General features: G+C 42.7%; 1 protein-coding gene across 1 annotated transcript; it reads left to right on the top strand.

Moving 5' to 3' along the window:
- The first annotated feature begins 87 nt into the window (after positions 1-87).
- Positions 88-12,635, top strand: LOC113031391 (discoidin, CUB and LCCL domain-containing protein 1). Its single transcript, XM_026183434.1, has 15 exons — positions 88-264; positions 2,824-3,045; positions 4,418-4,555; positions 5,865-5,916; positions 5,999-6,071; positions 6,168-6,301; positions 6,416-6,453; positions 7,885-8,076; positions 8,248-8,360; positions 8,461-8,641; positions 8,769-8,861; positions 9,047-9,140; positions 9,280-9,323; positions 9,424-9,519; positions 11,959-12,635. Exons 1-15 carry the CDS (start codon positions 162-164, stop codon positions 12,336-12,338), a joined length of 1,953 nt encoding a protein of 650 aa, XP_026039219.1. The 5' UTR covers positions 88-161; the 3' UTR covers positions 12,339-12,635.
- The last annotated feature ends 443 nt before the right edge of the window (positions 12,636-13,078 follow it).

The raw sequence follows: 13,078 nt of genomic DNA, 5'->3' as shown, positions 1-13,078 counted from the left end.
ACTTGATTGACGCTTCAGGAGAGCCAATTGGAGACGGGGTTCGACACTCGTGACCAATAGTAAATATCCAGTACTCTGTGCTCCAACTTTTTATTGAAGCAAGACCCCTCGAGTCAGCGAGGCATGCACCTTACTTTTTCCTCGCCGAGCTCCTGGAAATCATGCTCGCAAAGTGCGAAAACATCGGGGATGCTGTGAAGTCTTTCATTGGCGGTTTGTGGATCGCTTTAAGCGTCTGTTCGGTGTGTGTTCGCGGCCAGGAGGGTAAGAAAACGCCTGTTATGTTGACGCTTTTGATAAGATAAGGATTGTGACGTGGGAGACGGATTTTCGCACATTTCGTTAGCTGCAACTAGAGCTGATAAGTAACTCGCTTGGTTTAAATTAATCGCACGATTATTAATAATCAAGACTGATGACGTAGGATGAGCACCCAGTCGGCAGCCTCCTTTAAAACACATTTCTGCTGTGTTTAAGATAGTTGTTGTCATATAACCCCGCTAACTATTGCTGTTTAATGCATTTTCATCAGAAACTGTTGTTGGAAAGACCACCATACCTTGTCCTGTATTCTGCACTGTACACATCCACACTTATTTTGCTGTTCCGATCATCTTTATGGCTCTAAGCCAGAATTAAAGTGCATTAATGTGTCTGTATTTAGGTGCAAAGGTCGCCCATTGGAAGTCATGTTAACAGTTTTTACAAACTCTTTCCTTGCCCGTGTGTACCTAGTGATCCCAGCAATCCTTTCCCAGAGTCTTTTTCTTTCTTTCAACACATCAGTCAGGCCTGTTATGAATCACAGTGACCATATATAAACATAGACAAACAAGCTATTGCCCTGCAGACTATGACTCCACCAGTCAGCCATACCACAAATCTTCAGTGTTGTTTTTGTCTGTCTCTGGGGCTTTGATTTCCGCACATCGGAAGATGATTAAGCCCTGGATACATCATTATTTAACTTAGCAAATATGCTATGCCCCAGCTTTGGTGGGGCCTAGGTTTGGGGGAAACATTTCTACCTCCGGGATTGAATAAGGGGATGTAGTGACAGGTAGCATAGGTGAACATCCTGTCTGCTAGTGTGGACCTGTAAGGACCTGCCAACAAAGCATGAAGTGGAAAACTATATTGCTGGCGTGTTTCTGATGGACTGTCTGCTATCCTAACACCCAAGCTTTATGTGGTTTAGCTCCTGAGATTTCTAAACAGGTCAGAACAGCCTGAACACGAACCCAACAGACTGTGGGTGAAACAGCCCAGTGATCAGGGGGGCAATTACTGGTCACCCAGACATTTCCCAACATTACGCCCTCTTTAAAGCTGGGAAAAGTCCCCCGTGGCCGGCCTCCGGAAGGTGACAGATCCATGCTCTGCTGCCCAGAGTTACAGTATGTGGCTGCGGTATTTCCAGGGAATCCTTTGGGGAATTGAGGGGGGACAATAACAGTTGAAGGCTTATGATATGAGGAACTGAAGTGCTGTTGGGAAGGAGGTGACCAGCTCGGCTGATGCAGGAGGAGACACAGGGCGAATGGAAGGCTACCCTGTAACTTCCAGTCAACAAATATTCAGGAGCCTTTTAAGGGAAGCAAGGACAGCGCTGGTGTTTAGGCTCAGACTGACCCTGGTGCCTTCCTCAGGTTTTGACCATTCTTGGAGCACATTACTTGGGGGAGTGAAAAGTGAGGGCAGGGAGTGTTAGTGTCTGAGCTTGTCACCCCCGCAACACCAATCTCTGTGTGACTCCTGTAGGAAAAAATTATTGTGACCAACAGGAATCTTAAACCATCTGAATGTTTGTGTTTTCTGTTCCTCTTCAAGTGTTAGTCATAGCAAGATGTAGTATATCAGCACTATGCTTTTTTTTTTTCCTTCCTTGCTTTTGCCTGGGGAAAAGCACCTCTTGGTACTTAATCTTAAACAATTATGTTTTGCTCTGTATCCAACGTGCAGGTCACAGGTGTTACAGTTGAGCTCTTCCCTCGTTGGTATTTCAAAAAGTCGTGATGACAGAAGGATAAGCATGCCCTGAGCTGCCGTACATGCTCAGATTAGACTCGTTGCTCATCTGTCTTGAAATGGTGTATTAACAAAGCCTTTAATATTTGTATTTAATTAAGAGAGCCAGTTACGTAGCCGTCTCAGGTTATGTCATTTTGGCTTTCCTTAAGGTCTATAATTCCACTCTGCTCACTGCCGTCAGCAGCTGAACAGTTGAAAATATTAATCAACTAGATGCTGACTCAGTTTGTAAAGATTTGTGACCAAAAGGCAAAAGATGCTGAGATGAGTGCCGGGAAAAAATGTTAGTAATGGAGAAGTTTAAGCAGTTAAACATGATAACTCAAGAAGGAAGTCACCAAGGATTTTAAAATTGATATCAGTGGTCAACTTTTCGAAAAAATCACTCAGGATTTTCACAAGTGCATCTGTTCGGAGGCTGAGAGGTAGCAGTGGTAGCACCAGTATTTTTTATGTTTGAATGATTCATAGGTCAGCGTTAAGTGGCCTGACAAACAAATAAAAGGAAAACATTCCTCTGGTCTGGATGGAGCGTCGGTGAAGAGACAGCCACTGTCGCTCAAGAAACCTTTAACAACATTACAAGAAAATCTGGCTCCTTGGAAGGAAAATTTAAATAAATGAGGCATGGGTTAAGACCTCTGTATCGGTTTTAGAAGTGAGTGATTAGGAAACATGAAACTGAAAGAAAAGGAAATCAGAAGTTGTTAGAAGTTAATCTTAATTTTTACCGTGTGAACTGTGCCCTTTTTTTCTTGTCGTAGCTTTCTTATAGTGCTTGTTTTGTGTCAGGTAATGGCTGTGGACATACGCTGCTGGCACCAGAGACGGGCACCGTAGCCTCCCAGAACTATCCGGGTACCTACCCCAGTAACGCCTGGTGTAAGTGGAGGCTTCGTGTACCACAGGGGCGCACGCTGCGACTGCTCTTTGGAGATTTTGACGTTGAGAGCAGTCCAGGCTGCAGCAATGGCTCTGTGATGATCACAGACAAAAACGGAGAGCACAGCCTGGGTGAGCACACCTCTTGATTGTTTTATTTATTTATTAATAAATAATAAAGTTAACATTTTTGGTGGGAGAATAAATGAATTTACTATATTGTAGAGAGTTTGGGGGTCTCTGACATATCAGTCAACAAATTTACTTAAATATTTCTTTTTTATTTTAATAAACATCAAGTTCATTTTCAAGCTCTCTCCACATCACATAGGTATGGTTGAACTGACCCTTCAGACCTGATTCTAGGGTCTCCTTTCACTCCCTGTCACTCTCATCACATTTGCTGACCCCACTGTGGGAATGACCCTCGCTGTCCAATCGTAGTTTTTCCTCATAAAATCACTTTGTGTCCATTTCTTGTAAGTTGTTAAAAGTCCATCTTAGTGTATTGTTTGCCAGCTCACATAAGCGACAGGTCAGTGCTGTCAAAACATTACCCCGCAGGTTCTCCCTGTGACCCCCACTCACACAAACTTTGCAGCTGGGAATGAAAAGCTTGCAGCTGCCTGATAACCAGATAATCAAGTGTTGTGGAGCGAGGAAGGAAGGATCAGAGTTTAGAAGCACTGCTTTAGCATCATTGCCCTAAGAAAAGTGGTCTAGCTGCATAATGTTACCCTGAGGCAATGAACCAAACAAATCCTGTTTTTAGTAAGTAAATGAAATCAAAGTCTGTCTTTTAAACAACCTCATGTACTTCTTTAGATTCTTTCTTTCAGGCACATGCACATTAGTTTTAGCAGCAGCAGGTATTGTCTCATGGTTCCTGCCCCAAGTCAAAGGTCAAACTGTTCTCATCCTTATTTTACTGAACAGCGACATGTCTTGTGTCATTAATTTAAAATATATAAATACACATTTTAAGGGAGAGGGGAATACAAAAATGTGGTCACACACCAGATGTCTGATGAGAACTTTCCCGTGTCCTCATCAAATCTTAATTGACATACTTACTGACAGAGACTTTGTTCCCACTCATTACTGATGATCTTCCAGTCTGGATTGTATAACTCACTCAGGACATGCCATTGTGTTGATGCACTGACAGAAAAGGCAAACCATATTTCACAGGAGACGTGTAGGTTTTGCAACCAGCTGCATCGTATCCTGAGGGCATAAAAGTTGCTCCAAATTAAGGGTTGAGAGATTCAAGAGATATTCCACTAGGCTGACTATTGTATACATCATCAGATTTCACAGCGCCTCACTTTCTTACAGAAACTTCTTTTTGTTTTGTTTTAGTGTTTTTCTGTCTAACAGACTGTCAAATCTTCATTATTAAGGACTGGAAATGGATGTTTATAGTGCACCGGCGTGTGTGCTGACAGACGTATTTATGTTCTTGTGCTTTATAAACGTAGTTTGTGGGAATGTGTGTTCACAGGTCCTCTGTGCGGGAAGCTTGATGCAGCCGGGAAGAATGTGACATTTAATAGCAATGAAGTAACAATAATGTTCAAGTCGGGCCCACATCGCTCTGGACGAGGGTTTCTGCTCTCTTATGCCACAGATCAGCAGCCAGGTACTCTATAATTTATGCCTTCTGACTGATGTCGTGCTGGGTAACTTTTGATGGAAGCTTCTTTGTTATTCCGATTGCATTGGTTTATTTTTTTCACTGTTTATTTATAGCAGAGTAAATTTGACGCAGAAGGAAATAAAACCACAGAACACCAGAGCATTTCTGGCCTTGGGTAATCTGCAGGGCCAGGGATGAGCCTGTGACAGATTTTAAAATCAACTGTGCACCATATATAATAAATGCACACACTAAAGCACAGAAGCTAAAGGGGAAACAAGGCTGTTACATTATGTTACGTTATGGTTATTTGCCTGATTTATATGTTATATAGGTGCGAGTGGGGTTGTGAGAGAGATCTTTTTTAAGTTTACACTGATACAATCATAACACTAGCTGTTCTGTGACTATTTATCCTTCAGTATAACACATTTGCCCGTGTGTTGACGTGCGCGTGAGTGTATGAGTCATTGCTTATTGGCATTCACCCTCCATCGCCTCCATGTTGGCTCCGGCGTGTTTGCTCAGAGAGCAGGAGTTCTTCTCCTTCTCTCGGGCTGAATGGAATGAGGCCTCAAGCTTCAGTCTGTCACTTGGACCGTCTCGAGCTCTCCTCCCCTCCTCTTCTTCAGCCTGTTAACCACTCCAAGCCCACTGCCGTCCTGTATTCGTTGCTATAAGGCTTCTGAACCCAGCGGCTACTTGTTTCTTGTTTTCAGGGGGTTTTTTAATTTGTTTTTCTTTGTACCCCGGCCAGTTGTGACATGCGTACACCCGGTATGTTTATTCATGGATTAAACCACAAATCTCACTAAATGATACACAATATCAGATTCTCCTTGGGTATTTTTTAAAATAACCATGTAGCCTTACTTACTTAGTCTGAATAGCCTATATTTAGACTAAGTCTTAATTTTCCCGGCTGTGGCCTTGTGTACTGTGCACTATGTATCATAGTTTCCTGTTTTTGCTCAGTTGTTTATGAAATCCAGCAGTGTCTGGAGCTAAGTCTGTACTCAGACATACAAACCACTGTCTGTTGGCTGTGATCACACATGGACCTTTCGCTTTGCTCACAGTAACAAAGGCGTTAGTCACATCAACAGTGATGACCACTCATGCCTGACTATAGCACAGTTGTAGCATCCCAGACCGTCTCACACAGTCTGTTGTCTGTTTGTGTGGTTGAGCGAATGCCGAGGTGGTGTTATGTAAGCCCGAGACACATGGTCCACCCGTACATGCTGTCAAAATGTTAAAAAAAGATTCATTTTGAGGAGCGCCGTTTGAAGTTTTCTGTTTTTGTTTTCAGATCTCATTTCATGTTTACAACGGGGATCTCATTTTAGCTCGCAGCATTTAAGGTAAGCCGTGGACCTCTGCGTCTTCATCTCCGATTCAGTAGAGCTGCAAGTATTTCTCACATGTTGTTCTGCTCCTTCTCAGCGTGTATTGCCCTGCAGGATGCAAGAAGGTCACAGGGGACGTGTGGGGGAACTCTGAGCATGGTTACAGAGATGTAAGCGCAGCAGATTTCATTAGGAAAAGCTGTATTGTACTGTGCTTCTTATCAAATACATGTCTGAAAAGGCTCCATCGCTCTCTTCTGCCACAGACTTCGGTGCTGTGCAAGTCTGCAGTCCATGCAGGAGCTACATCTGACAGTCTGGGAGGCCATATCACTGTGAATCGTGGGAGAAGCCTTACACTGTATGAATCCACCTTTGCCAATGGAGTCCTTTCAAAAATGTATGTGTTTGTTTTCCACATTTTAAATGAGATCTTGTGGAAATGTGTAGCTGCTAGTTTAGTGTAACTGATTTGCATTGATTATCAATATTTCTTTTTCACTTCTTTTGACAGGGGATCACTTTCTGAAAAGAAGCTGCTTTTCATCCAAGGTATGAGCCTGACTTTACATTCACAACCCCAAATAAAAACAGAATCTAGTGATTTGCTGATCTCGTAAAGCCATATTTTATTCTGGATCTGCTTCTTTTAACTCAAAATGTTTTAACTTGGTGAAAGGTACGGGATGCAGACAGGCCATTTCAGTAGCTAGACTTTTCTACCCTGAAGCCTTTCTGTTCTCACAGGTGGTTTAGCATTGTCTTGCTGAGATTATTAAGGCCCTCCCTGAAGTAGAGGTCATCTGGATGGGAGTGCATGTTGCTCTAAAACCTCTATATACATTTCAGCACTGGTGGGGCCTTTATAGATGTGGAGACCTCGATTTAATATGCACTGACACCCCCGTACCATCGACCGTTGTCCACATATGGTTTCTTCTTTGCGCGATAGAGGTTTAACCTGTTGCTAATTAACCTAATTAGTTGCATAAATTCCACCAACTGTTTCTTTTTTAGAGCCACTTACTTTTCCAGCCTTTTGTACCAACGTGTTTTTTATTATTATTTTTTAATAGACGTCTTGCTGCCATCAAATTTAAATTGTGCTCATATTTTTAATATAATAGTAAAATGTCTCAGTTTAAACATTTTCCAAGTTGTATTGTGAATGAATTTATGAGATTTGCAAATCACTGCATTCTGTTTTTGTTTTGTTTATTAAAAATGTTTACATATTTTTTACATGTTACACGGTGTCCCAACTTTATTTTATTTTAAATTGGGGTTGTATAACTTCAGATGATGACGTTTAATGTTCACGATGTTTGAGGAAAGTGTTTAGACGACCTTCGGCATGGCTGAGCGGTGTTCCAACAAAGGTAGGAAATAGGATGGACCCCTGAAGTGTAAACACAGGTGGTGGAGCAGATGGCAAACAAAGACCTTGGATGAAACTCTGAACATCCAGGATGTTATGGAGACTGGGGGGACATGGGTTACATGAAAGGCAGAGTGACAGAATTGCAGTGAGTTTTAAAGAACAGGAAGCCGACACCTATTCACCCAGAGGTGGTGGGCAGGAATCCGAGTGGATCGGAGTGATGACGATAGAATAGTGGGCGAGAAGACTTGGACAGCGTGGGAAAGAGGAAGTAAAGAAAAGATGAGAACAGCAGGAGTAGCGCAAACACAGCTCTTCCTCGCTGAAGCTAAAGGCTTCATTACTATCTGAAACAACCGGTTTGCTGTTTAGCTTCTTTAAATAAAGCGATTTTCATTTCTGCACATTTTGTTTAGGGTTTTTTTTTCTTCTTCTTCTCACTTTTAAGGCAAAACAGTGTCCATTACTTTCTTGATTTCATGCAGTTCATCACAGGGAACATGAATCTGTGTGGTTTATAATGAAAATGTGTAGGCGAGTGTTACTATGAAGCTCAAATTATAATTCATCAGTTTGTTTGTTTTCCTTTGATCCGTGAACAGAGTGTATCAACAACTTGGCTGTTTCTGCTTTAAACGCCTCATCTTTTGCTGATAAAAACAGTCAAGAGCAGACAAAGTCAAGGAACGCCAGAAATAATGATTTCAGCCATAACTTCCTGCTCTGGACAGCAGACAGTAGTGATCAGAGCCCGTGGGTGGAGATGGAGCTGAGCGATAGAAGCAACATCACAGGTAAAAATAACAATAAGTATGTGTACAAAATATGCTTGGTTTAAGCAATTTATTGTGATTTCATGAATCAGAGATGGACTATTTTTGTTGTTTAAAATCCATGAAGCCTTTTATTTCTTTTTGAATATTGATCTGAAACAAAATCAAACAAGCGTTGTTCTCTTTCTTCAGGAATAGTAACAGCGGGATCAGATGAGTACTACATGGAATCCTACATCCTTTCATTTAGTAAGGATAGAAAGAACTGGAAGCTTTACAAAGATGCTGCAAGCAAAGAAAGAAAGGTAGGTGTTCTGCTTAATGCTTTCACTGCCCCAACTTCCTGTGCTTTTTAAAGCAGTAGACATGCAGATGCTAACTCATTTTGGTCTTTGTGGCTCTTAGGTGTTTCCGGCCTACGCCGATGGACACCTCAGAGTGCTCAATAGCTTGTTTCCTCCTGTGGTGGCTCGATTTGTCCGCCTCCAGCCGCTGAGTTGGCACGGGAGGGCTTCAGCTCAGATTCAGGTCCTGGGCTGTCCTGTTAGTAAGGCCACACCGAGGTCTTCCCGTCCACCAGGCGGTGGTAGGCAGTAGCTCATAAGCTTCCAGATTATCCACAATAAAGTTTGGTTTGTTTGTTTTTAACATGGTTTGATTTGCAGCTGAGTTTCCTGATGTGAAGTTTTCCTGTCTCGATAATTCCCCAACAGACTCTCCGTCCATCAAAGTTAACTCGGGTCCACTGCTCCCAAGCCCCACTCCCACCACCACTGAGTGCACCGTGTTAGTTGAAACAAAACAGAGTATGTACTTGTGTCATCCACCAACTCACCTGTATGAAGTTTATACGAGTAGATTAGAGTCACACCAGTGCAAACAGGGCAATATAGCCATTAATCTGATCGGCAGCACTTTGTACTTTGTAATAACAGCATTCCTTCCTCACACGTGTTCAGTTGTTTACACAGACTCTCTTGCACTCTTGCAGCCTCCAGTCAGCCAGTAATAGTAGCAGTGGGCGTGGCCCTCGGCCTGATGATATGTGGCAGTTGTGTTTTGGCTGGATTCTGGTTGAAGCGAAGGTACTGCACATGTACTAATTAACTTTCCTGTATGGACATACTGTCACTGATTTTTGATACATGGATTGCTGTCACGAAATATCAACGTTCATTATTTTATTTAACCTCTGAGTTTGTTTTTTGTTATTTGAAATTGTAGGAAAAAAGATTCACAAATGAAGTACTCCTACTCTGTCCCCACAAGTAAGTCTAGCACTTTTCAGATTATTTTTTTAATATACTTTTTAGTTATGAATCCTTTTTTAATGTTGCAATGATTTTTATGGTTGTGATTTTTGTGTAGGTTCTCAGAGTTTGAAGGAAAAGAGTTTTCCCGGCTCACAGTCGTACCCTCTGGTTCGAAACGTCCACGATGCACTACCAAACCCTCCTCTTAATGGTGAGAATTCACATTTTTATCAATTACAGGAAGTTGTTGGTGCTGCTTTGTTCTTCTGCAAGTGTCGTCAGCTGCTACCTTTGAAGTTTATTTGTCCTGTTAAGTGTTCGGCTCTCCATCTTTCCCGCTCTAATGGTCTCTAGCTTCAGTGGTCAGTTTGAGTAGCTCACACCAAGCCTGACAGGCAAACAGTTCTCTCCACGGGCTGTCCATTCTTTCCTCTGGCTTAGCCCATCACCCGGTCACACCATAAACATTCCTTTCTTTGGTCCACAGAGGCTCACTGAAAGAGACCCTTTAATTGGAGCTCGATACAGGGCACTCAGCCTACTCCCCCCCCCCCCCTCCTCCCAGCAGTCCCATCTCTGCCTCCCTTACCCCTTCCCTCAGTGAGGGGGCCCTTCTCTGAGAGGTCCAGTGATAAACAGGACAGACGGTCAATGCTAAGACAATCAAAGCCCTCAGTAAAGCCTGTCTAATTAAAATAGCTCTGGGTCTTAGACTCCCTGTGTGCTCTTGAAAGTCCAGGCCTCCCACACCACGGCGTCTTCTGCGAGGACAAAGAGTAGTCTGGATGGATCTAAGTGCTAGACCGTCAGCCCTCATCCTTGCGATTAGATGAGACGTTGTTGGTGGCCAGACTTCTCGTGCAGCGCTCTGCATTGTCCTAGAGACAGCTATTTGGTAGAAAAGAAGCAGAAGTTTCCCAGAAATTGATTTGCAAGATGTAAACAAGAAGTGGAGTTTTTCCCATTATCGAAAGTAGCCTGCTGCTACATGTTTTAGTATCTGTGTGTTTAAGTTTGTGTAAAAATGTCTTGATGCATGCTCAATCATCCCCGTCAGGAAATTACAAAAAGTTGATGTTGTTCATCTGGATGTCGCATTTCACTGAAAACGCTGCATCCAGATGAACAAAATCAACAATCAAACCATCAAATCATATAAAAATAGTGATCTGTGACCTACTGATCTGGCAAACCAAGAACTTTTAGGAGCTACGGTTCTGCTGGTCGGAAATGCCGACAAATCCCATGACTTTAAAAGCACCCAGACAGGAGTTGCGGTGCATATCTTCACTCTGTTAAATGTAGAGTCTGTTTGTGCACCAAGAAAGTCTTCATAGGAAAACTACCTCACAGAATTCAGAGTGACTTTTAGGATAAGCCAGAGTCGTTCTGGATGCTGTGCAGAGATAAAACTGAACTTTTGTGGAGAGAAAAACTGAGCAGCTGCTGACAGAAAGAAGACCAGGCTGCTCTGTGGTTGGGTGGCACGAATAACGGGAAGAACAGATTTTATTAAAATTCAGGTTTTGTTGTTGTTGTGCAGGCACTTCAAGAAGCTGGCTTTTAAAGCAGACCTCAAATGTTATAGGATACAGCAGCTTCAGTATTTAGAACCTAAACATTATGTAAAAGTCTGCGTGTGTACGATGTAAGTAAATGTGCCCGGGCCCCTCAAACTAATCAACTGCCAAATCCAATTTATGAGGTAACACTGAGTGAATAAATGTATTCACTAGTTTATTGTGTCTTTTTGAAAACAGTTTGGATTTTTTACTTTCTGCCATAGTTGCAGGATTGATGCTACTCTCTTATTGGTCTTATTTATAGTTAGGTCAATCAGGTAGGTCATGTCATTGGTAGCGTGTATGTGCGTGTCACTGTTTCTGTCTGTAAACACGACGGCTCGAAATGCAGGGGTGCAGATTGGGGTCATGTTAACAAGCCATTTATAATTTGCCTTGCATGCACTGAGGTCTTGAAGGTCAACCTAATGATTTATTTCTTTATAAAAGCCTTGTAAGGTGTTTACTGTCCGCATGTAGAAAGTACTGTATAAAGATTTGAAATATCAGGTCACATTTGACCTTTTCTTTACGGTGAAGTAAGTTTACATAGTAATTAATTTTCATAAAAGGTCGATCTTTAAGACTGTCCTTAAAATTCTGCTGCTTTTGTTCTTATTGGCAACAATTAGGAGATGATATACCGGCATATGGAGATACTGAATGTCACGATACAGGATAGATCCAAATATCATGTCAGGTTTGACCTCTGATCTCACGAAGGTTTGCTGTATGTCAGGTGACCAGGAAAAAAAAATCTTGTATGACTTTTCTTACATAAATGAGCTTCCTCCGAAGGGTGGCTGGCCTCTCCCTTAGAGATAGGGTGAGAAGTTCGGCCCCGGGGCAGACCCAGGACACGCTGGAGAGATTATATCTCTCGGCTGGCCTGGGAACGCCTTGGTATTCCCCCGGATAAGCTGGAGGAGGTGGCTGGGGAGAGGGAGGTCTGGGCCTCTTTGCTTAGGCTGCTGCCCCCGCGACCCGGCCCCGGACAAAGCGGATGAAAATGGATGGATGGATGGATGGATGGATGGATGGACTTTTCTTACATTTACATTTTCTCTTTTCTTCTCTAATCCTCCCAGACTATGCTGAGCCAGCTCTTACACCTATTGGACATAAAGTTGGCTCAACGTTTAAACCTTCCTCAGAAGAGTGTTATACTGCCCCCTTCACCTGCAGCCATTATGACACTCCTGGCTGCCTGCCCGAGTATGCAGAGCCACTTCCTCCAGAGCCTGAGTATGCCACTCCGTTCTCAGATCAGCCCTCTGACTCCAGCATCATTCCTGCACCGACATCCAGTCACAGTCAGTATGACTGCCCCTCACACAGGGTGCTCTTCAATGGCTACTGCACTCCTGCGCTACATGCCAATGGACCAAGACCAGTCAGTGCTGTCTATGCAGAACCCAAGTCTTGTGATTCTTTACAACAGAAACACCCATACGAAGATCCTTTGTGAGCACAGCAAACTTAGACTCAGGAAAAGGCTCTTTGGAGTTGAAATGTGTGTTGGCACCAGAGCAACAATTGGAGTGGTCTGAAGTTGAACAGTGAGCTGGACAGTGCTGTTCAGAATGCACTAACTGGACCTCCCGTGAGTGATGTACCCAAGGAAGTCACTATGCATATGAGGGTATTCAGACTAAACACTGAGAGCCACATGGAGGCAGATATTTCCATCAAGGAAGTATGGGATAGGTTTTTGGTTTTTTTTCTTCATATTGCACAAATAAATACAGGCTCAGTTTGTCTCAGAGATACTGTGTGATGAAATGTTTAATCACATAACTGCACTTTCCAAAAGCACATACAGAAATTTATGTGTAGTCTTCTCCACAAATTAAGGCAAAACAAAAAATGAATATGTTACAAAGCATTGTATTCACAATGTATCATTTCAAAAACATTTATGAAGCACTATAAATTGTAACCTGTAACAAAGAGTACTGTTATAATTACACATAACCACTAGGTGGCTGCCACGAGCTTCAGACGTTAAGCAACAATGGACTGTGTAATTATTTGTCTGCGCAGGTAATTATCACCCGGTAACATACCAACAGCTAAAAATAACTGCTTGGATTGTAGTACAACTGAGAGGCACGAAAGGCAGTAAGATGACATAATTAGGAAGGACTGTCCTTTGCTTGGATGAACAGCTGTGTTCAGCCACTTTTCCTGGAGAAAGAAATGCTCTGT

Source organism: Astatotilapia calliptera, chromosome 11, assembly GCF_900246225.1.
Source record: "Astatotilapia calliptera chromosome 11, fAstCal1.2, whole genome shotgun sequence".
NCBI classification, from domain to species: Eukaryota; Metazoa; Chordata; class Actinopteri; order Cichliformes; family Cichlidae; genus Astatotilapia; species Astatotilapia calliptera.
This window is presented reverse-complemented; position numbering and strand designations above follow the sequence as displayed.

Coding starts and splice junctions, on each gene's coding strand:
- LOC113031391 (XM_026183434.1), top strand. CDS start 162: ATGCTCGCAAAGTGCGAAAACATCGGGGATGCTGTGAAGTCTTTCATT. Junction 5,917..5,998: donor TTTAGCTCGCAGCATTTAAG/GTAAGCCGTGGA, acceptor GCTCCTTCTCAG/CGTGTATTGCCCTGCAGGAT. Junction 8,077..8,247: donor CGATAGAAGCAACATCACAG/GTAAAAATAACA, acceptor CTCTTTCTTCAG/GAATAGTAACAGCGGGATCA.